Source organism: Caenorhabditis remanei, chromosome V (assembly GCF_010183535.1).
Source record: "Caenorhabditis remanei strain PX506 chromosome V, whole genome shotgun sequence".
Taxonomy (NCBI): domain Eukaryota; kingdom Metazoa; phylum Nematoda; class Chromadorea; order Rhabditida; family Rhabditidae; genus Caenorhabditis; species Caenorhabditis remanei.
The window spans coordinates 17,812,588-17,836,546 of NC_071332.1; the positions used below are offsets into that span (position 1 = coordinate 17,812,588).

The 23,959-nt window shown below is 38.1% G+C and overlaps 5 protein-coding genes across 5 annotated transcripts; 2 read left to right on the forward strand and 3 right to left on the reverse strand.

The window, feature by feature from the left end:
• Positions 1-1,496: 1,496 nt before the first annotated feature.
• On the forward strand, positions 1,497-3,991 carry GCK72_020892 (uncharacterized protein; the record flags this gene model as incomplete). The annotated part of the gene is made up of 5 exons (XM_053733868.1): positions 1,497-1,687; positions 2,229-2,325; positions 2,396-2,536; positions 3,391-3,584; positions 3,637-3,991. 5 exons carry the CDS (start codon positions 1,497-1,499, stop codon positions 3,989-3,991), a joined length of 978 nt encoding a protein of 325 aa, XP_053582781.1.
• A 316-nt stretch (positions 3,992-4,307) lies between these two features.
• Positions 4,308-6,194, reverse strand: GCK72_020893 (uncharacterized protein; the record flags this gene model as incomplete). Its single annotated transcript, XM_003106346.2, has 5 exons — positions 4,308-4,429; positions 5,535-5,623; positions 5,713-5,844; positions 5,893-5,966; positions 6,048-6,194. The coding sequence occupies 5 exons, from the start codon at positions 6,192-6,194 to the stop codon at positions 4,308-4,310; spliced, it is 564 nt and encodes a 187-aa protein (XP_003106394.2).
• Positions 6,195-7,363: 1,169 nt separating this feature from the next.
• GCK72_020894 (uncharacterized protein) lies at positions 7,364-7,785 on the reverse strand (the record flags this gene model as incomplete). Its single annotated transcript, XM_003106538.2, has 3 exons — positions 7,364-7,452; positions 7,507-7,671; positions 7,725-7,785. 3 exons carry the CDS (start codon positions 7,783-7,785, stop codon positions 7,364-7,366), a joined length of 315 nt encoding a protein of 104 aa, XP_003106586.2.
• Positions 7,786-19,865: 12,080 nt separating this feature from the next.
• GCK72_020895 (uncharacterized protein) lies at positions 19,866-21,513 on the reverse strand (the record flags this gene model as incomplete). The annotated part of the gene is made up of 5 exons (XM_053733869.1): positions 19,866-20,065; positions 20,115-20,193; positions 20,657-20,935; positions 20,988-21,128; positions 21,325-21,513. 5 exons carry the CDS (start codon positions 21,511-21,513, stop codon positions 19,866-19,868), a joined length of 888 nt encoding a protein of 295 aa, XP_053582782.1.
• Positions 21,514-22,139: 626 nt separating this feature from the next.
• Positions 22,140-22,688, forward strand: GCK72_020896 (uncharacterized protein; the record flags this gene model as incomplete). Its single annotated transcript, XM_053733870.1, has 1 exon — positions 22,140-22,688. The coding sequence occupies one exon, from the start codon at positions 22,140-22,142 to the stop codon at positions 22,686-22,688; it is 549 nt and encodes a 182-aa protein (XP_053582783.1).
• Positions 22,689-23,959: the final 1,271 nt, after the last annotated feature.

Consider the following 23,959-nt stretch of genomic DNA (forward strand, 5'->3'; position numbering starts at 1 on the left):
CTAGACATTCAGATTTTTTTAGTTCTCTCTTCGCGGCGGGTAGTTTTTGTGCAGTTTTTGGAGAAGAGGGGAAGGATTCAGGATGTAGTGGATTTTTAAGATGAAACAAAAGAGGCAGAAATGAATTTTCAAGGAAAAAAGAGAAGACAACGAGAATTTTAGGTTCTCAATTGAATATATGTACATATCACAGTCTCCCAAACCCCGAAAAACAACTGCAAGCGAAAGTTCTCAGTGGAGCGCAAAGGCCGCGTGCTACAGTAGTCAAAAATAATTTTTTTATTAATTTTCCAACTGAAAATTTTGACTTTATTCAAATTACGAACAATAAAGGAAATAAAAAGTGAAAATTGTCCATAACAAAAAACGAGAAAGGCAAAAGCAACATTTCGGAAAAAAGAAAACTATTTTTGAAGCAAAAATAAAGGCGCTGATACAGATCGAAGTTTTGGCCTGAAAAATCGGTTTTTCCATTATTTCTCGAAACTTATTCGGCAAAAAAGTGGCCCATCCATAATAAATCAAGATCTATTTATTGCGGATTTTTTGAGCTATAATAGAGGTGGAAACGTCAAGAAATAGAGAGCTGGATACAGTTTGAAGTCGAGAATTCGCCAATAAATTTTGTGTAAAATTATCAAATGCAACACTCAAAAGACATGATATCATGGTTTTTAGAAAAATAATTGTTTTTCCTTGATGTATTCATCACATTAACCTTTATTGAAGTGACTTTTTCATCTTTAGCTTTACGCTAAAAGTTTTAAAAAAATTCACTTTTAGACCTGCAAATTTCTCAAATTTTTCGTTTCGTGAGGGGAGATCGAAAATTTCCTTGCAGTTCTTACTCGGACTTGGGGAGACCGTGCATATGCAAATAAAAAGTTGAAGACGTGAAGATTCTGTAGTTTCGAAACGTTTGGTTTCAAAATGTCAAATTGTCTCGGTTTTGGAACGTCTGGTTTACAGTCGTCGTTTTTAAATTTGTCACTGTAAAAAATCTTACACTGACAAAGTATTTACACTGGCCAACTTTTTTTTACACTGACCAAAAATTTGTTATTTTTGTTCGACTTTGAGTATATTAATTCACATGTGGTGTCGAAATGCCATTGACAGTAACCCAAAAGCCGAAACCTTATATGACTAGAATGCTGACGTCATGAGGATTCAGAATCTTTTTTCAGAATTCGTCTAGTTCAAAATCTGGCAGAGATACGAGACACATTGTTTCAATGCTCCTATTGAACCTGATCTTCACGGAACAATGCTCCCATTTTTTTTGAGACATTTTCAAGAAGTGACCAACTTTTTGACACTCATGTTTTTAGTCATCACTACCTTTTCTTCTTTTTTTCACATCAGACAGAAAAGTTCAAAGAAAAAAGCTCATTACTTCTTCTCACACGGTTCATCGACAAATTTCGAGACACGTGAGAGCAAGAGCTCCGAGTAGCACAAAAAAGAAAAGTGTGCTCATTTGTTACCCCAAAAACATGCTGCTCGACACAATATTCACTGTCTACTACGCCTTCTACTTCATTTTTTCACTGTCCGCCCAATTATTCGTACTGTTTTTAATCGTTTTTCATAGCCCATCGAATTTGAAAGACATGAAAAAGTTGATGATGGCGACGTCATTGTCGCAGATTCTCATGTGTTCCTCGGCGTTTTTGACGCAAGTCAGGTGAGGTGGTGGACATCCGGACACACACGGGGGAGGGACAGACAGATTTTTGAGACATTCGGACATTTGGATATTCAGTCAGACACTTTTTACAAATAAATCGATCGATAACTACATAACATTTTTAACGAAAATTAGCATGGACATCCGGACATCCGAACAGACAAACGGACATGCGGACATCCAGACAGACAGACGCATAGACGGACATCCGGACATTTGGATATCCGGACAGACACTAGATTGAGACTTTTGAATTTTAAAAAAACACTTTAAAACCAATTTTTGAACAAACAAGAGTGAGAACATCCGGACATCTGGGCAGACGTTCGGACATACGGGCAGACATCCGGACAGATAGAGACACAGATAGACATATTGACATCCGGAAAAACAGACAAACGGTCATCCGGACAGATAGACAGACACTAGATCTTGACTTGAAAACACTCAAAAGCCAATTTTTGAACAAAACTGAGCGAGGACATTCGGACAAACAGACGAACAGACATCCAGATATTCTTACAAATTTTTCTCCCAGAATAGTGCCCATCGAGTCATCGATCGCACTTCTCTCCTTCGGTCCCTGCTCGATTCTCGGCCCCCAAGCGTGCCTAACCACCTACAACCTTCTGAATGTAAGTGATGGCCTAGAAATCCAAACTGGTGGCCTAGAAACCCTAAACTAGTCCCTCTATCCTCTTCCAGACATCCGGTTGCCTCGTCGTCGCCTCTCTCCTCCATATGATGTATTACCGTAGGAGATTACTGTCGGCCGTCACGAGACTCTCCACGGGGAAATTCCTGTTCAACTGTGTGATTGTCTACTTTTGTGGGGCGGTCGTTTTGGTGAGTAGCGAGTCGGAATGATACGGAGTGGAAGATGAGAAAATTTGTTGTTTCTGATTTGATCGTTGAGAGTTTCATGGGATAAGGTTCCGTGAAGACAAAAAACATGAAAATTTTCCAAACATTTGTAATGAAGTAACTATTACTCTAAAGCTGGAGACGTGAGGATTCGGAATCTGTTATCGAAATTTTTCTAGCGTCAAAACTCATCGAGTTGTATCTCAACGAGTTTTCGACCAAAAAACGTTTTTGAAAATAGATTCCGAATCCTCACGTCTTCAGCTTCCTATTGATATCAGATTCTTGCAAGACTGATTTCATCAAAAAGCTGAAGACGTGAAGATTCTGAATCCGTTTTCAAAACTTCCGTAGGTTGAAAACAAGCCGAGTCACACGTCATCGTATCTCAGCGAGTTTTAGACCAAAATTTTTTTTTGAAAACAGATTCAGAATCCTCACGTCTTCAGCTTCTTGATGACATTAGTTTTGTAGGAATCTGATATCAGTAGGAAGCTGAAGACGTGCAAATTCTGAATCTGTTTTCAAAACTTTTGTAATGTGAAAAATGGCTGAGTTACACGTCATTGTATCTCGGTCGGTTTATGAGCTACGAGAATGTTGAAAACGGATTCAGAATCTTCACGTCTTCAGCTTTTTGATGAAGTCAGTCTTGTAAGAATCAGATATCAATAGGAAGCTGAAGACGTGAGGATTCTGAATCCGTTTTCAAAATTTCCGTAGATTGAAAACTAGCCGAGTTACACGTCATCGTATCTCCGGAAATTTTCGACCGAATTTTTTTTTTGAAAACAGATTCAGAATCGTCACGTCTTCAGCTTTCCCATCATTTCCAGATCTTCTCCTTCCTCGGCCCCACCAATTTCTCGTTCATCCGCGCACTGGTTGTCACCTATTACCCAACAATCAACTTGGATTCCTACACGTTATCCGGTTTTTCGAATGTCAAACACTTTTTCTGCTCAACGGCGACAGGGATAATCGCAGCGCACGCCTACATTCCACCGTTCGTCGCGATGGCTTGGCGGCAGTAAGATTTCAAAAAAAAAAAATTTTCAAAATATAATTTTTTTTAATTTCAGCAAAATCGTTCGAGAAATCAACTCGCAACGTATGGCTCTATCCTCGCGTACTCAACTACAAACTAGAAATTTCGTGCAGTGTTTGACGTGGCAGACGTGTCTTCCCCTATTCTTCTACGTCACACCGTACACCTTCTACATCGTGCAGCAGGTGTCGGGTTACGGTTTCGTCGCCACCGAGTACCTAATCTTCCCGTTGAACACGTTTTCAGCGGTGTTGGATCCTATATGCATGCTATATTTTATAAAACCCTATCAGAGAGCCGCGAAGCTTATAGTTTCAGAGCTAATCGGGTTGAATGCTATACCTAACTCTACGGTAGCAACAATTAATAGTCAGACTTCGCAGATGTAATTTATGGGATTTTTAATACAATAAAATGGTTTTTTAATACTATTTCAAATAGCGGGATGGAATTAAAACTAGCGGAAAATGGTGAGAGGGGATCTGGCGTGGAATGACAGCTTGCTTATAAAATTAACCTGTTTCTGGCAACTACTTGCGTTTAGGGGGCGGGGACAATTTAACAGAGATGGGATGAGAGTCGACTACCGTAAGAAAATGTGCACATAATGGGGGGGGGGGGGGGGGGGGGGAAAGCAACAAAAATTGGCAAAAATTGACAAAATTGAACAGAAATTGACTGAAAAAACGATGAAAAAGGTAAAATTTAGGCTTCCTTAGCGCCGATTCCGAAGAGTTGCTGAAGGAATTCGGGCTCTTTTTCCTCGACGAGCTTCGTCTTTTTGACTGGACGTTGGTAGTTTTTTGGTGGGCCGCATTGTGGAGTCACTGGAATGAAATTGGAGTGGAAAAATCGAAAATTTTCGTTTTTTTAAAGAATTTTCGGCAAAAAATCACTTTTTTTAAATAAAAATTGGTCTGAAATCAACGAAAATCGATAAAAAACAGCTTGAAATCGCTGAAAATCATGATTTATGAGTAGAAATTTTCAAAATAGAATTTTCGGCGAAAAATCACTTTTTGCTAAAAAAAAAATTTCGAGTCAAAATTGGTCTGAAATCTATGAAAACCGCTGATAACCTGGTTTTAAAATCTGACTTTTTCGGTTCAAAAATGTCTGAAAATTACTGTTTTAAATAGAATTTTGACTGAAAATGATCGAAAAATCACTAATCTTCGGTAAAAATTGGTCTGAAATCGACAAAAATCAATAGAAAATTATTAAAATCACCGAAAAAATAATAGAATTTTGAGGGATTCAAATCGAAAAATTGTGTTTTTTTGACTGAAAATGATCGAAAAATCTTTTTTTGTTGGTAAAAATGAACTCTTCGGTGTAAAAATGTCTGAAAATTACGAATCCCGACACTTTCAGATATAAAAATCGTGTTTTTGGTTGAAAATGTTCCAAAAATAACCAAAGGTCTTAAACTGGCTGAAAATGAGTAACTTCAAATCACAAACAAAATGAAATAGCTGAAAAAATGACTTTCAGGTCTACAAATAGCAAAATAGAAGAAAAATCACAAAAATTCAATTTTTTCTGTTGAATCAGTAGTTGGATTTAGAGTTTTTGGGGTTTTATGCTAAAAAATATGCGAAATTTCAGGATTTTCGACGAAAAATACTCAAAATTTCGCAAAATTTCCATTTTTCCGATAAAATTTATCGATTTTCTTATTGAAACTGCTTCGAGTGAATTTTGTTAACCCTTCTATTGAAGAATGCCAAAACTAGAAATCTTACGGGAAAAATGGGTCAAAAATGGGAATTTTTCATCGTTTTTTGCTCAAAATATGTCTTTATTGACCAATTTTCGATTAGAAAATTGGAAAATTTACTTGTAAAACCAAAAAATTCAATTTTCAGCTGAAAAAAATCGGTTTTGAATTCACTTTTCTCCTTAAAAATTCTGAAAATGATCATTATTTACCTTTCCGAGCCAACATTCTCACTGGACTATACATTCTGCGATTCGGATACGCAGGGCGCCGTCTCTCGTCAGATTTACGTTTGAGCACTCTGAAAATTGATTTTTAGTTTCAAAATTTGGCTGAAAATAGCCCAAAATGGCTTAAAATGGGCGGAGTCTTCTGAAATTTCCAACTTACGGTCTCTCCTCCTGTTTCTTCAGAATCTCCTCCTTCTTAGCTTGCTCGGCGAGCTCCGACTCGGTACCGATCGCTTTCTTGTTCACGTGATCGCAGGTGGCGCAGGTTTTCGACAGATCCGACTCGATTTTTCTGGAAAATTTTTGAAATTTTCAGATAATTCGCACGAAAACTACTTACTTTGCCGAATCGAGTGGCGCTGGTGGTGGCATTCCGCATTTCTCGCAACTTGTGAACTTCTCGTCGCTTTTTGTCTGAAAATTCAGAAAACATTCGATTTTTTCGAATTTTTTTCAAATTTTTCCAAACTTTTCAGCGACTTTTTCTCCACTTACAGCTTCCCAAGCCTTCTTTTCATAATGAGCCACAACACACGCTGGAAGTCCTTGCTCTTTGCCAGTCTCGGCGAGTTTGTGCAAGTGTTTCGCGGTCTGTTCGTCTTTTGGCTCTTCTTTTACTATTTCTTCATCGCTTTTTGACATTTTTGGCTAAAATCGTTGAGAAATTAGCTCGGAGGACTAGAAATTCGAGAAAAATCAGGAAAAAGTAGGAGAAAAATGGTTGAAAAAGATGAAAATTGAAAAAAAATGCAGAAATTTTTACCAAACGACACTCCGGAATAACGCACCGCGTGTTGTTTAGCATAGTATCAAAGTGGAGGGAAATTCGAAAATAGGTTTTTAGCATGGTTTTTTTTGGGATTTTTAACGTTTTTAAGCTGAAAATGATTGAAAAATCGTGAAAATTTATGTAAAATTTATTGAAAAAATTAAGGTTTTATTGATTTTAATAGAAAAATATCCAAAAAATGTCTCAAATTAGGCCAAAAGTGAAAAATATCATGTTTGGATGGTAAAAAACACAATTTTTCGGTCGAAAAAATGCAGAATTCTGAATTTTTCAAGTGAAATGTAGCAAATTATCGATTTTTCTCTATTTCCTCAAATTTTGACGAGACGAACCCGGAATATGGTGCATCGCACTGATTATCATGCCGAAAACTTTGAAAAAGGCAAAAAAACTCAAAAATAGTTTTCTGAAAATTAATTTTTTGTTTTTTTTTTGAAATTGAAAACAAATTTCGTCACATACATTCATGTGACTGGGTTATTCATGGTGCATCTAAAAGAATTTCATTGCGAAATCTCAAAAAAAATTAAATTTCTTTTTTTAAACAAATTGTAAAAAAAACTGAAACGTGATTCTTACAACCGCGCTCTACCGAAACGAAAAAAAAATTGTGTGCAATATTGAGAGACTCAGAGAACTATCTTCCGAATGGATTCACGTTTTGGGGCAACATGCGGGCTGGCAACTTGAGTTTTAGCACTAAAATTTACCCAAACTTTGGAGCCGGATTCCTCAAAACTGGGAGCGCCATTGCAAAAACTGAATATAGATTCGGAATCAGGGAAACGTCAGCTTTCCAGTGCTATATATCATGTTGTGTATCTCCAAACATTGTGTGAGGCATTCCCTAGTCAGAGAAAAAGAGACATTTCTTAAGGGGATTTCGGTGGAGCGCAGTTGTAAGAACTGTGCCGAGTTAATAGGTGAAACTTCTTGGTTGCGAAACGTCCCGTTTCGAAGAATCTGTGAGAAGACATCCGGACACTCGGACACACAGACAGATTTTAAAAAATTCAAAGCCCTAAGCCGTATTATTCACAACTCTTTGGTTGGGCTGCGATGATTTCCTCCTCTGCCATAGGGTAATTGTGTTATGACGTGGTGCGCCGCCTAAAAATATATTTCGAAAAGTGAAAAAGAGAGTTCAAGAACACAAACACTCACTCTCCGCGTCATCAATCCCCCTCCTCCTGCTTCTGCCACACGTCATCATTTGTCTCACCGCCCGTCTATAGGGGACAATAAAATAAATTTGAAGAATTGGGTCGAATAACGCGGGAAGAGTCATCATGAGGCATAGAGTGTACTGGGAGATGGTTATTTGGGTTCCTGTGGAAAAATTGAGTGAGTGAGGAGGGAGGGGGGGGGGGGGCTGAAATTACCCGAGTACTTATTATAGATGTAGAAGAATCCAACGGGAACATAACAGAATAGTGGAATCATAATTTGAAGGCCTAGGCCCTGGAAAATGGTTTGGATTAAGGGGAAGACACAAGGATTCTGAATCTGTTTTCAAATTTCGGGTTGGCCAAAAATGAAGCGAGATACAAAAATTTCTGTAACTCGGTTCAATTTTATTTTAGAATAATTTTGAAAACATATTCAGTATCCTCACGCCTAGAGTTTTCTAGTAATTCTAATTTTTATAAAAATTACATGACTAGAAAGCTGAAGACGTGAGTATTTTGAATCTATTTTTAAATTTTGAATTAGTCAGAAATGAAGCGAAATACAAAAGCTTTTGTAACTCGGTTCAATTTTATTCTAGAATAATTTTGAAAACAGATTCAGAACCCGCATTAATTCAACTTTCGAGTGATTCTATTCATTATGAAATTTACTTAATTGGAAAGCTGAAGACCTAAGGATTCTGAATCTGGTTTCACAATTTGACTAGGATGAAATTGGACCGAGTTACAGGACATTTTGCAACTCGGTCAGTTGTGGACCTAGAAAATAAATGAAAACATATTCAGAATCCACACGTCTTCAGCTATCTGAAAACACGAATTTTAATATATTTAGCGTGACAGAAAGCTGAAGACGTGAGGATTCTGAATCTGTTTTCAAAATTCTTGTAGGGCGATATCGTACCGAGTTACAAAATGTTTTATATCTCAGTCAGATTTCGATTTAGAGAATATCTGAAAACTGATTCAGAATCCTCACGTCTTCAGCTTCACAAATATCTTTTGAAGTTTTGAAATTGGTGACCTTACATGAATCAACGCTCTAAACTGCGTCACACTCTGTGCCGACAATGAATTGATGCTCTGATCTAATATCTTCAACGTCTCTCTCCTCCAATACCACCCTAATAAAGGTGCCAACGTGGCTAAAACTACTAGAGTTACAGTAACCAGCGTCATACAAATATTATGAGAATTGGCGAATCCCCCGAATTTCAGATACGGACTGAAATCGTAGTCCGGGTGGATTTGTAGAGTTTCATTGTAGACAAAGTCGAGATCTATTGGGGGAATGTAGGATAGAATCTGAAAAGTCTGTCTGTGTGTCTGTGCCTTAGATTGTCCGGGTGTCCTTACTGTAATTAGGATTGGAAATAAATACCATAGCCCAAAAATATAAACTCGAAAATTGAGATTTTCATGGTACTTGATAGTGATCAGCCTGTAGTAAAGGGTATGTATGTTGAGAACGCCTCCGGTAGTGGCGGTTGACTGAAAGAATAATATAAATTTGATAAATGAAATGTCCGAAAATAAAGCTGAAGACGTGAGGATTCGGAATCTGTTTTCAAAATTGTTCTAGAGTGAAATTGAACCGAGATACAGAAACTTTTGTATCTCGTTTCATTTTTGACCAACTCAAATTGTGAAAACAGATTCAGAATCCTTAGGTCTTCAGATTTCCGGATATACCAATTAATTCTGAAATGATGTGACTAAAAAGCTGAATTCATGCTGAATCTGAATCTGTTTTTTTAAAAATTTATTTTCTAGGGAAACAACTGGCCGAGTTGCAACATGCCCTGTAACTCGGTCCAATTTCATCCTACTCTAATTTTGAAACCGGATTCAGAATTCATGTGTCTTCAGCTTTCTACTTATGTAAATTTCTTAATAATTAGAATTTCTAGAAAGCTGAAAACGTGAGGATTTTGAACCTGTTTTTGAAATTCTTATAGAGTGAAATTCAACCGAGTTACAGAAACTTTTGTATCTTGCTTCATTTTTGACCAATTCAAAATTTGAAAACAGATTCAAAATCCATGTGTCTTCAGCATTCTAATTATGTAAATTTCTTAATAATTAGAATTTCTAGAAAGCTGACAACGTGAGCATTTTGAACCTGTTTTTGAAATTTTTATAGAATGAAATTGAACCGAGTTATAAGCTTTTGTATCTCGCTTCATTTTTGGTCAACTCGAAATTTGAAAACAGATTCAGAATCTTTAGGTCTTCAGCTTTCTAATTATGTAAATTTCTTAATAATTAGAATTTCTAGAAAGCTGACAACGTGAGCATTTTGAACCTGTTTTTGAAATTTTTATAGAATGAAATTGAACAGAGTTACATAAGCTTTTGTATCTCGCTTCATTTTTGGCCAACTCGAAATTTGAAAACAGATCCAGAATCCTCACGCCTTCAGCTTTCTAATAATACTAAATATATTAAAATTTATATTTTCAGAAAGCTGAAGACGTGAAGATTCTGAATCTGTTTTCAAAATTTTCTTAGAGTGAAATTGAACCGAGTTACAGAATTTTGTTGTATCTCGCTTCATTTTCAATCTAGAAAAATTTTTGAAACGGATTCAGAATCCTCACGTTTTCAGCTTCAACTGCAACTCACCAATATAAAAATATAGCCATGAAAACACCACGCAGGCCCCAGATACTTGCACGGTCCCTGACACATTATGGCGAGTGATTGGGTGTTGTGCACATTTCTAAAGTTTCGAAACGTCCTAAAGTTGTGAAACGTCTACTCACCTGAATTGCAGAAAAAATGTCAAAACAGCTAGGCAGAAATTAATGAAATTCGATGGATATAAAAAATATCGCATCGCGCGTAAAACTTTCGTAGTTCTCCAGTAGATTAGGTAGAATAGAAGGGAGTGGAGAAGCATACAGCAGAGAAAATATATTGGGTAGTATATAGAAGCAAACTGGTCTAGGATGAGGTACATTGGTGAATCTGAAAGTTTTAAATTTGCTGAGCAGCGACTCACTGACATTGAAAAACGATACTCAGTAAACTGTAAGGAAATTGGCGATAGGATGGAGACTACTCTTCTCGGGTATGTAAGTGCGCGCTACTGGAATTTTTCACAAAGTTAAAATCTCTGAAATTATTTGGCTGAGCGGACCATTAGCCTTGATACGGAGTGAAATAATTCATTTTTAAAGTTCTTGAAGAGCTGCTCAGATTAGATGACTGGACATCCGGATACACGGACACACAGACACAGACAAGACAAAAATATAAATATATGAGAAAAAGGGGGAACAACAGTCATGCGAACCGAAAATTTAAAAGATAACTGTTTGAAAATTGAGTTTATTGATAGACAAGTAACATTTTGAAGCAAAAATTTATAGAATTTTGCAAAAAAAATAGTCTCATTTTCCGCAAGCAAATTTTTCTGAGAACTTCAGCAAAAAAAAAACATGAAGACAATGAGGTGACTCTAATACTCATCTGTGTTTTTTTTTCATTGACGCAAAATGCGAAAAATTCAACAAAAAAATCGGTCAAAAATTTCGTTTGAGCCTCCAAAACAAAAATAAAGCTTTCTATTTTTTGTTGGAGACTGATTGAATTCAGTCGGGTGGCAATTACGCAATTATTTTGAAAGTTTCTACTCATTCAATCAAAAGTCACTACATTTATTTATTTATTTTTAGGAATGCTATGATTTCTTTTTCATCTGTGATCTGTCAAAACCTGAAACTTTTTTCCGAGAATTGGCTAAAGATATTTGAAACAAGTGTGTCTGTCAGTGGTGGAAAATTGGGGAGTTCATGAGTCGGAAGAGACCAAACACCTTCAAGAGTGAGTCTGCAAAGAAAAATGTTTTTTGAGAAAACTTTTTTAGTAAAGGGTGTCCTGGAAACATCTGTCAGGTAAAGCAAAGTAAACTCAGCAAGTCTGTAGGAGAATTACAGTAGTCAGAGACCGACCTCTAGAGGACAAGACTGTGTTTTTCAGAAAAAATTTGAATGCCTGGGAAGCTGATAATGTGGGGATTTTGAATTCGTTTTCAAAATTTGAGTAGGATGAAATTGGACCAAGTTACAGGAAATTTTGCAACTCGGTCAGTTGTGGACCTAGAAAACAATTGAAATAAAATTCAAAATCGTCACGTCTTTAGCTTTTGGGGAACAATAATAAGTACTAAATTTACATGATTGGAAAGTTGAAGACGTGAGTATTCTGAATCCGTTTTCAAATTTTTAATTGGTCAGAAATGAAGCGAGACACAAAAGCTTATGTAACTCGGTTCAATTTCACTCTAACATTAACACAATTTTGAACACAGATTCAGAATCCTTACGTCATCAACTTCACGGTAATCTAAGTTTATTAAAACATTTTCACAATCCAGATTATTTTTAAGTTAAACTCCCGGATAATGAATAGTACTCGACAGAGTTGACACTAACAGTTCGCTAAGAAAAAGTCTATTGGTTTCGAAACGTCCTGTTGCAACCCACGTTGCATAACTATTACGTGAAAACCTTTCCTAGGTTTTCACCATCTTATTATTCTAATTCCCCACTGACCTTCCATGAAAGGTCAGATCTTATCAATGTGAGGCTCAACTCTCTGTCTCACATCAGTTCGAGTTACTCCTCTTGTCGTGAATAAACAAGTTCGCTACTTCGTCTCTTACACTCCACACCCCGGCCCAGCAATGGCAGACAGCCCGACTCAACATGGCGATCAGGACACTCAAGCAGCAATTCTGAAACTCACGGAGCAGGTCATGAATCTAATGACAATCTTCACTCAAAATCAAACCCCACCGGCCGCTGCCTCAAGCTCAACAGTTACTCCTACTTTCGATTCGAGCAAACTAATGGACACAATAAGTAGCAGAATTCCTATGTTCACATATGTCCCTGAGGAAGAGAAGACTTTTGAAGGGTGGTTCAATAGATACGAGGAAATAGTCACTAAGGATGGAGCACAACTTGCGGACGATACCAAAACCCGAGTCATCCTAGCTAAGTTAAGTCCAACAGATTATGCCCACTACACTAATCGTATTCTTCCAAAGGTGCCCAATGAGCTGAGTTTTAATGAAACGATTGGTGTGCTAAAAACAACATTCAAATCGACGACGTCAGTGTTTCGGAAGAGACAAGAATTTCTGAGAAGTGAATACAGTGGTGGATCGCTTGAAGAATATACTGGAAGCATTCTACGAGGATATACTTCGTCTGAATTCAAAAAAATGTCCGATGATCAACTGTGCTGCTTGATCTGGATCAATGGAATGAAGGACAGCAGCTACCAAGACATCAGAACAAGAGCATTGCAAGTTTTAGAGCAAAAACCGAGAATTACATTGTTGGAGATGGAAGCGGAAGTGAAGAGAGTGTTGGATATTAGAGCAGATTCAAAATCAGTGGCACCCAGCAACCAAAGCCCGGAAGTTCAAGCCGTCCAAAAGAAGCCACAAAATCAACACACTCAAAACAAAACGGAGAAGCCACCGCCATCTCCATGCTACCGATGTGGCGGAAGTCACTGGTCAAAGGACTGCAAGTACCAAACGGCAACGTGCAGGACCTGTAATAAAACCGGACACATAGCAAAGAGTTGTAGATCAAAACCGAGAGACCATCCAAAAGTTAATCATAAGGTGAAGACCGTTTTCGTTGGAGTGGCTGCTACTCATGGATCAACTCGCATATACAAATCGGTGACTATCAATGGCAAACCAATAAAAATGTTACTGGATACTGGTGCGGACGTTACTCTCGTGAACTTGGCTGACTGGAAACGTCTCGGACGACCGAAGTTGGAACCACCGTCAATTCGAGTGCGAGCAGCCAACAATCAAGTCATCACCGTGAAAGGATCATTTAACTGCAACTTCGAGTTAAACGGAGTCAGAGCCACTGGTACCGCCCATGTCACCGAAACGAATACATTACTGGGAATAGATTGGGTTGCTCAAGACCAAACGTTCTGGAAGTTATTACATGATGCACCAACAATCAACTCTGCCAGTACCTCCTCCGGATCAGCATGCAGCTACCTGGACGGACTGAGGGATGGGCTGAAAGTTGATTTGAGCAGTGAATACCCAGACGTTTTCCAAGCAGGGCTTGGATTATGTACAAAAATGAGAGCGAAACTCAAATTGAAACCCAATGCACAACCAGTATTCCGGAAATCGCGTCCGGTGCCATATGCATCACTCGAAGCACTATCCAATGAAATTGACCGTCTTGAAGCAACTGGAGTTTTGAAGTCTTTGGATCATTCGGATTGGGCAGCACCAGTTGTAGCTGTCACTAAGAAGAATGGATCGATACGTTTATGCTCAGATTTCTCCACAGGACTCAACGACGCTATTGAAGCTCATCAGCACCCTCTTCCGACTGCGGACGACATATTTGCCAAACTAAACGGTGGGAAGTTCTTTTCACAGATAGATCTTGCCGATGCATATTTACAGATTGAGGTAGATGATGATTCTAAGAAACTTCTCGTTATCAATACGCACAAAGGCCTCTTCCACTACAATAGACTACCATTCGGAGTGAAAGCTGCTCCCGGGATATTTCAGCAAGTGATGGATACAATGCTTGCGGGATTAGATGGTGTATCCTGCTACTTGGATGACATTATCGTAACTGGCTGCTCCGTAGAAGAGCACAATCAACGTGTGAAGAAGGTTATTGAACGGATTGCATCGTTTGGATTCCGAATGCGACTGGAGAAGTGTTCATTCCTCATGCCGGAGATACAATTCCTCGGATTCGTTATAAATGAACAAGGACGAAAGCCGGATCCACAGAAAATTGCAGACATCAAAGCAATGCCGGCTCCCAAGAATGCTATCGAAGTCAGGTCATTTCTTGGACTGATACAATTTTATGGCACCTTCGTAAGGGACCTACACCGACTCAGACCACCATTGGATAAGCTTACCAATAAGGATGTGGAATTCAAATGGAATACGGAATGTCAGCATGCGTTCGACCAGGTCAAGGAAATGCTACAATCAGATCTGTTGTTGACCCACTACAATCCGAAACTTCCAATCATTGTGGCCGCCGATGCTTCGCAGTACGGAATCGGAGCCACCATATCACACCGATTTCCAGATGGGAAAGAAAAAGCCATATACCACGTGAGTAAGGCACTGAATAAAGCCCAACGTAATTACAGCCAAATCGAAAAAGAGGCATTTGGCCTAGTCACCGCTGTCACCAAGTTCCACAAGTTTGTACATGACCGTCGGTTCACTCTCAGAACTGATCATAAACCACTACTATCGATCTTTGGGGAGAAGAAAGGAGTGCCAATTTACACCGCAAATAGACTTCAACGCTGGGCTACCATACTGATGAATTATAATTTCTCGATTGAATACATTAATACTAAGGACTTCGGACAAGTGGACGCGTTATCTCGATTGATATCTGACCAGATGCAGCAAAGAGAAGAGACTGAAGAGGTTGTTATTGCCCACATAGAAGGTGACATAATTTGCAGTCTGGATCGTGTTTGTGATCAATTGCCGGTTACTGTGGATATCATTCGAAGTGAAACTCATCGTGACAAGTTGCTCATGAAAGTTATGGAATGCATCCGGAGTGGAAAATGGCCGGTACTGGACAAAGCCGCGCCAATATGGTTGTTCCAACAGCGTCAAACTGAGTTATCCATAGTGCAAGAATGTGTTATGATAGGTGAGAGAATAGTGCTACCAACCTCTCTAAAAACTGAAGTTCTCATCATGTTACATCGCGGTCATCCTGGAATCGTCCGAATGAAGAAACTAGCTAGAAGTTACGTTTATTGGCCGGCAATGGATAAGGATATTGAGAATCTCGTTAAATGCTGCGATCCTTGTGCCGGAGCTGCAAAGAATCCAGTAAAGAACGTCCTACACTCGTGGCCGTGCTCAACCAAGCCGTGGAATCGCGTACATGCCGATTACTGTGGACCACTACAAGGTATATACTATCTCGTGATTGTAGATTCTTACTCGAAATGGCCGGAGATCTACGCCACGAAGTCAATCACAACAAGCGCAACCATTCACATCTTCCGACAAGTATTCGCTCAATTCGGCAATCCTGAGATTCTGGTCACTGACAATGGCTCCCAATTTAGTTCGAAACAGCTGGAACAGTTCTGCAAGCTTAATGGAATCACCCACGTCCGCTCACCCCCATTTCATCCACAATCAAATGGGCAAGCTGAACGATTCGTGGACACCCTGAAAAGGGCACTACAAAAGTTAAGAGGGGAAGGGAACTCTGACTCTGCCGTGACCACATTTCTACAGACTTATCGAGCTACTCCATGTGCAGCCAGCCCAAACGGATTGTCACCAGCCGAGAACTTCCTCAACCGCAAACTCCGAACAGAACTCGATTTACTGCTCCCTATGGACCCGAATGTTGGTGATCGAAACCGGAAGATGGAAGAGCAGTTCAAAAACCAACACGGAGCCATGCCTCGTCACTTTGTCGTCAACCAAAAGGTTTACGTCAAAGACTATAGATCTCCGAAAGCTACTTGGATTCCAGGTATCATCATTCGGAAACTGGGCGGAACAATATATAACCTATTCTCTGTAAGACTCGAGTATGGTCACTGTAGGTTCGGGCCTAGGGCGTGTAAGATAGCTACAGCTTTGAAACTTTCAAAGAACGTTTATGAGGACATGTGCAACACATATGCACAATATTGGGTCGCAGCTCCGGGTTACTGTAGTACGGTAGGTGCTCATAGGTCAAAAAATGAACTTTTTGAAAATCGATCGGGGAAAGCTGAAATTTTTAGCATATATTGAATAGGAATAGAGTATTCATTTCACAAAGTTTCAGAATTTTTGAAACTTTTTCAACCGAGTTATGGTCAAAAAACACACTTTTTTGACCAATTTTTTGAGAAATACCAAAATTGGGGTACTTAATCGGAATTTCCCCATTCCAAATTTATTATTTTCATATTTGTTATTATTTTCCCTTTTGATCAAAAAAAAATTCAATAAAAAAAACCTCGACCGAAGGGTTGAAATCCAAGCGAGAAAAAGCAACAAAATTTTTTTTTGAGATTTTAAAGATTTTGTTTTAGAAATGCGTAGTCCTTGTGATTTGCAACATTTTTTGTTTTAACACTTATGTCTTCACTCTTCACCATCACATAGAAATTTTGAATTTAGTGTAAATCTTCAATTGAGCGGCGTGTGACTTCCAGCTGTCGCGTAAGAGCGGCATACACAAAATAAATGTTTTTCTTCAAATAATTTTATTATTGGGCTTTGTTTGACAATAAACTGCTTACTGTAGAAGACAATTCGGTACGTTTTTCATTCACAAAGTTGTGTGATTAATCTCTCACATGAGAATCTCTTACGTTGGGAACCGCAGATCTTGATATTTTTATTGTAACAGACATTACTTGGTCTTACTAAAAAACTCCTAAAGTAGTAGCGGCGTTCTCCCAAGTTTTGCTTAAAAAAATCGATTTTTTGTTTTTTTGGAAAATTTTTTAGTCAACTCACTTTGGCTCTTCATAACTTCTCACATTTTCAATATTTTTAGAATAATTTTTTTGCAAATGATTGGTAAAGACATGTTCTTTATTTTTGCTCATTGTATTATAAAGCTCCTACCTTGTCGGAATGAGATAATTTGGGAATTACTTTTATTTTGAAAAAACGTTCTCAAGAGACAGAGTCCATTCGAAGAATTGATAGATGATGCAAGTTCACACACTCAAATGTAGATCAAACCAAAAAATGAGATTTACTTCGAAATTTAGACTCCTTTACAGGCTATTTATGTATTACTACCATACATACACTCTACTCATTAACAGAAGACCATCTTTTTTTCCAAAACTCAGATTTGGGTCTTTTTTTTAAAGGTGTCAACATAAAAAATGTTTTAAATTGAAATGGAAATCAGGCCACTGTGTTCTTTTTCCCATCACGTGACCTAAAAATGAAAAATTCAGAAAAAATTAGTTGTAGAGTAGTAATACATAAACTTCCTGTAAAGGAGTCTAAAATTCAAAGTAAATCTTTATTATTTGGTTTGATCTACATTTGAGTGTGTGAACTTGCATCATCCGTCAGATGATCAAATGGACTCTGTCTCTTTATAACGTTTTTCCAAAATAAAAGTAGTTCCTAAATTATCTCATTCCGACAAAATAGTAGCTTTATAACACAATGAGCAAAAATAAAGAACATGTCTTTACCAATCATTTGCAAAAAAATTATTCTAAAAATATTGAAAATGTGAGAAGTTATGAAGAGCCAAAGTGAGTTGACTAAAAAATTTTCCAAAAAAACAAAAAATCGATTTTTTTAAGCAAAACTTGGGAGAACGCCGCTACTACTTTAGGAGTTTTTTAGTAAGACCAAGTAATGTCTGTTACAATAAAAATATCAAGATCTGCGGTTCCCAACGTAAGAGATTCTCATGTGAGAGATTAATCACACAACTTTGTGAATGAAAAACGTACCGAATTGTCTTCTACAGTAAGCAGTTTATTGTCAAACAAAGCCCAATAATAAAATTATTTGAACAAAAACATTTATTTTGTGTATGCCGCTCTTACGCGACAGCTGGAAGTCACACGCCGCTCAATTGAAGATTTACACTAAATTCAAAATTTCTATGTGATGGTGAAGAGTGAAGACATAAGTGTTAATACAAAAAATGTTGCAAATCACAAGGACTACGCATTTCTAAAACAAAATCTTTAAAATCTCAAAAAAAAAATTTTGTTGCTTTTTCTCGCTTGGATTTCAACCCTTCGATCGAGGTTTTTTTTATTGAATTTTTTTTTGATCAAAAGGGAAAATAATAACAAATATGAAAATAATAAATTTGGAATGGGGAAATTCCGATTAAGTACCCCAATTTTGGTATTTCTCAAAAAATTGGTCAAAAAAGTGTGTTTTTTGACCATAACTCGGTTGAAAAAGTTTCAAAAATTTTGAAACTTTGTGAAATGAATACTCTATTCCTATTCAATATATGCTAAAAATTTCAGCTTTCCCCGATCGATTTTCAAAAAGTTCATTTTTTGACCTATGAGCACCTACCGTACTACAGTAACCCGGAGCTGCGACCCAATATTGTGCAGGTGTGTTGCACAACACTCAAAGTACATGATCATATAAAAATCTAAGCCTAGGGCACGCGTTGCTCGAGTCTTACAGAGAACGCGTTATATAAGATGTAGAGAACTCTTAGTTGTTGATTCTCACCATGTAAATAAATGGTTTTATAATTCCCTTCTCCTCCACCAAAGGACATAACAGTGGCGATCAGGATGAGATCAACGAACCGACGCTCCGGGGACGCGCATGCCGGACGGGACCGTTGACTGATGCGCACGGAGAAGGCCGAAGAAAAGAGATCCCGGTGGAGAACATCGACAACAAACCAGCGGTAAGAAGGGTTGGAGAGTGACGAGCTCGAGATCATGGGATCACCCGGAAGGAAGACACCGTTGAAGAACCAGCAGCAGCACCGAGTGAAGATGGATCGAGGTACTCGTGTTCAACGATTTCGAATGGTAGATTTCGTGTGGAAGCTGTGAGATGCATAGGGAAATGACATCTGCTGAAGATCGTTGGCTGAAGATCAGAAGATCGAAGCAATGATGCGGACATGGGTCCAAAAGAAGAAATGCTGTGGAGTCTAGGCAGCGGCTGTCGTGGAAGAACCGAAGATGCAAGACAGTAGACAAACGAACTTTCATTAAAGAAAGGGAGGTGTTGTGGCGTGAACTAGCATGGCCTAGCCTAGTGAACGTCCAACCCCGAGGTCACACGTGGCAAGAAGATCTGCCTATATAAGATGTAGAGAACTCTTAGTTGTTGATTCTCACCATGTAAATAAATGGTTTTATAATTCCCTTCTCCTCCACCAAAGGACATAGCTCGTCCTAAAGTCCAATAACAGAAATAAAAACGTGTTTTGGAGTCGAAAAGAAAAATTGTGCTCCGCCATAATTATAGATATATTCGATTTGATGTCTTATATCCTTATTCCAAGAATCACAATAGTTTTCTGATTTCTGATTTATTTCCTCTAAAACTTTTAGAAAACCAAATATTTATTCCGACATGAAGAAAAACTACAAACTACACATTCGATTCCTCATAACCGAAATTTTTGTTTTCTGCTCCAGTCCGATGAATTTTCGAAACAATTGAAGAAATGTCATGGATTCCACGTCGTCTACTGGAAAATTGGAGTCTCGTGGAGTCTCGTGGAGTCTCGTGGAGTCTCGTTGAGTCTCGTGGAGTCTCGTGGAGTTTCTTAGAGTCTCGTGGAGTCTCGTCTAGTCTCGTCTAGTCTCGTAGAGTCTCGTCAACTCACCTCTCGCCTGTCTCGAAATCGGTGTCAACGGATTACAGACGAAGAAATTCCTAATGGTAGTTCGATAAGGCATAATGAAATAAATCTGAAGCAGTGGATCGAAAATACACGGTAGAGACCCCAAGAAAGGAAGCGTGTATTGAGAAATTAGGATTTGGGTTCCTGGGAAAAATCTGATTCAAAAATTGTAGATCAAAAACATTTCAATTACCCGAGTACTTATTCCAGACGTAGACAATGGTAACAGGCACATAGCAGCATAAGGGGAGGAGGACTTGGAGACTGAGACCCTAAAAAAAGACTATGTCTCGTTCTGTCTCGATATTTGGTCCCGTCTGGTCTCGTCCTGTGTCGTGTCCAGTTTTGCATTATTTTGTGAGGTTTTTTGTGACTTTTTCTATACTTTTTTTTCCAAATTTGAAGGAAAATGACAAATTTGAGAAAAATTTTTTCTAGTCCCACCAAAAAACCACCAAAATTTAGTCGAAATTTCCGTCGAAAGTTCAAAAAATTTCTGATCATTTTACACGGAAGTCGGACCTAAAATTTTCAAAACTGAAGCCAAAGGAAGGAATTCCGCACAGCTCTGAAACAGACATCCGGACACATAGACAGACAGTCGGACACCAAAGATCTGAGATATCTGAACATTGACTTCATGACAAACTGAACAAATTTTGGACACACAGACAGACATCTGGAAATCCGGACACACAGATGGACACAAGGACACCCGTGGATATTGATGCTCACCTTAATCAGCGTCTCGAGCATGATTCGACTCGGATTCGATGTCATCGACGAGATATTTGATCTCAATATTTTCAGCGCCACATATTTCCAATAGGATCCAATAATTGGCACATAAATTGTGGTCAGTGCCAGTGCAAACGTGTTGAAAGTCATACAGAAATGGTGGGAATTCGCGAATCCTCCGAAATTTTTGTAAATCTCAAAATTGTAGTCCGGGTGGAGAAAGAGAGTCTCCATGTAGACGTTGGCATGGTTTTGAGGCGGTAGGTAGCTTAAAATCTGCAAAATTTGAAAAAAAAATTATCGTAAGATCTGATGCATTGTACGCAACCAGGGTGACCAGCGGGATCAGGTAATGCCATGAGAATCTCAGAGTCGCCTTGTCAGCTTCATAGGAATCTAGATATTTGAGAGACATGGTACGGTAGCAGAGTGTGTGTAGGTTGATCAGTCCGGTTACAGTAACCATAGTCTGTAGATCAAAACTTTGGATAGTCCCATTCTCCGGTCTTACCAATAGAAGAACATAGCAATGAAAGCAAAAAGTGGGCCCAATAAATTTACAGAATCCGTCACACAACAAAGCCATCGATTTCTTGTTATTAACATTCCTAAAATCAGATGGCCTCGAATTCCAAAAGTTGCAAAATCTCGGCCACGTACCTAACCTGCGTCGCGAACGCCAGCGTTGCCAATACGAAATTCGCCGTGGTCGCCGGATACAGAAAGTATCTCAACGTCGTCAGTATCCTACTCGTCCTATGGTAGATCAAAGTGTACATAGTCAGATGGAGACACAAACAGATAAAGTAGAATGCTGGCCAGTAGCAGCGGAAGAATATTTGGAGGGCATCCATTTCTTTTTCAATCTCGATAGAATATTTTGATAAAAATCTTGAAAATTTTCGTTTTGATGATCGCCAGCGACTAGATAATTACAGGTTGTTGAATTTCTGAGAAGACAGAAAGTGGGCGGAGCCTGTGCTCGGTGAGCAAAGGCACAATAAGTCAAAAGTACAATTTTCGGCAAGGTTGCAAGGTGTGTCATGATCTACGATTAGCTACACGGAATTGGATTTTCTAATTGGATATTACGCAAAAAAAGAGAATTTGATCAAGTAAAATGTGCTCAAATATTGAAAATGTTTTCCAGATGTCTGGATGTTTGTCGGTGTGTTCGAATATCCGAATATTCAAGCTATCAATGGCTTGTTTTGGTCATAGAATTTTAAAATTTAGTTTTCACAATATCAAAATGGAACAATGCCGGAAATATGGATTCCCATATTTCAAAAAATCTACCGCATTAGTGTTATGTAGGTTTCAGAATACCTTGAGGTGAGTTTGATTTGAAATTCAAAATTTTATTTAAAACTATAATTTCAGTTTATTCATTACTTTCCTCCTAGAATATATTTGCCATATATCAGTGATTTGTGGAATAATTAATTTGTTTCATTTCATTATCCTTACCAGACCAGCAATGAGAACATCTTCTGTGAATCTGATGATGGCTGCTGTGGCCTTTTTCGATATTTGTTCACTCTCCCAGGAGTTTAAACTTCTTTATGATAGACTCACGATTTCTGAATTGTGTCTACTAACCGAATCATATACTTTCATTCTTTTCCAAACATGTTTCTTCACATTGACCAATTATTCGAGAAGATACTCCACATGGATCTGTCTTTCAATTGCACTCATCAGAACAATTGTTGTTCGGAATCCGATGAGTCGATTTCATGAAAACCTTACAAAACCGGCAGCAGGATATTCAGTTATTTTGGGAGTGTTCCTGGCCAGTGCCCCTCTGGGAATTCTGAAGTTGTTGGAGTTTCAGATTGAATGGACTGAGACTATTTCATTTTGTAATGAAAACATTACTACAAGGTTTTATTACAGTCAAAAGTCGGATCTTTTTATGGCGAATAATCGACTTATTCTCAACACAGTTTATGTAACAGATGCTGTAGTATCGAATGTGAGTTTACTAAGGAAGGATCTCGAGTCAAGATGGAGTTTGTGGGCCTAGATTTGTGGGGTATACTAAAAAGTATTTTTGAAGGGCCTATCCAGCATCTCAGTAAGGAAGGACCCCGAGTCAAGATGGAGTTACGGGTTGAGATATATATCACTAGAACGGAAATTTTGCGCTGATTTCAAATCTGTATTCTGTTTTTGCAAAACGACCTCGTGAAAAAAGTTAATTACCGATGCTTCCCAATGCAAAAATGAGCATTTTCAAGAGTCCCAAATTTATCGTTTTTCATAGCAAGAACAGAATACAGATTTGAAATCAGCGCAAAATTTCGGTTCTAATGATATATATGTATATGTCTCGACCTGTAACTCCATCTTGACTCGGGAAAACAACTCTATTGATATAAAAATCATTCCAGTTGATCTCTTGTCTACTGTTCCCTATTATCACTTTTCTACTGATGAGAGAAGTCAGAAACATCGAACAAAACAGGCGAAAATTGATTTCATCAAACAAGTTGACGGATTCCAAAAAAACTACCAGACTTGTATTTTATTTTACTCTTACATTTTCCATCGCTCAGTTTCCTTTTGGACTCACCAGTTCAGTTGTATATTTCTTTGAGGACACTCCGGGAATTTCGTGAGTTTTTCAAAAATATAGAAATCTCCCTGAATCTAATCTGTGTTCTAGAAGAATTCTTTACTATTTATACTATCTGTTCTCAATGCTGTTCACTGCAAGTACAGTAACCCATTTCATTGTTTGTATGCTTATGTCATCTCAATATCGTGATACTGTGAAGTCAGTGGTGTCGTGTGGGTATTACTCGAAAGACAAGGTTTGTAAAAGTAATTTCTTTTATTAAGCCTATTAGTTTTTTATTTAGATACAAAGCAGAGTGGCGATTAGAGATGTCTTACCGACTATCACATAATATCAAGGGGACAAAATAAGACTCAAAATTCAAAATTGATGAGCATATAACACGTGTCCGGATTCCTTCTTGTATTATATTATAAATCAGATTGTCTGTGTGTCTGTGCCTCCAGATGTCTGTCTATGCATCCAGATGTCCTGATACCAGTTTCCATCTGTGTAGTCAGATGAACAGATGTCCGGATGCCCAGATGTTTTTCTCCCTTAAAAATTCAGTACTTAATCACAAAAACCTATTTCACCTGCTCTCAACATTTCCTTTTTTAATACTTCAAACATTTTCTCCCCTTTCAGCTCTAACTGACATGAAATTACTTTTTCTTCTTCTTATTTCTTCATTTTTTATTCAAAACTGTTTTTCGATAAAAGTTCCTATTCAAAAT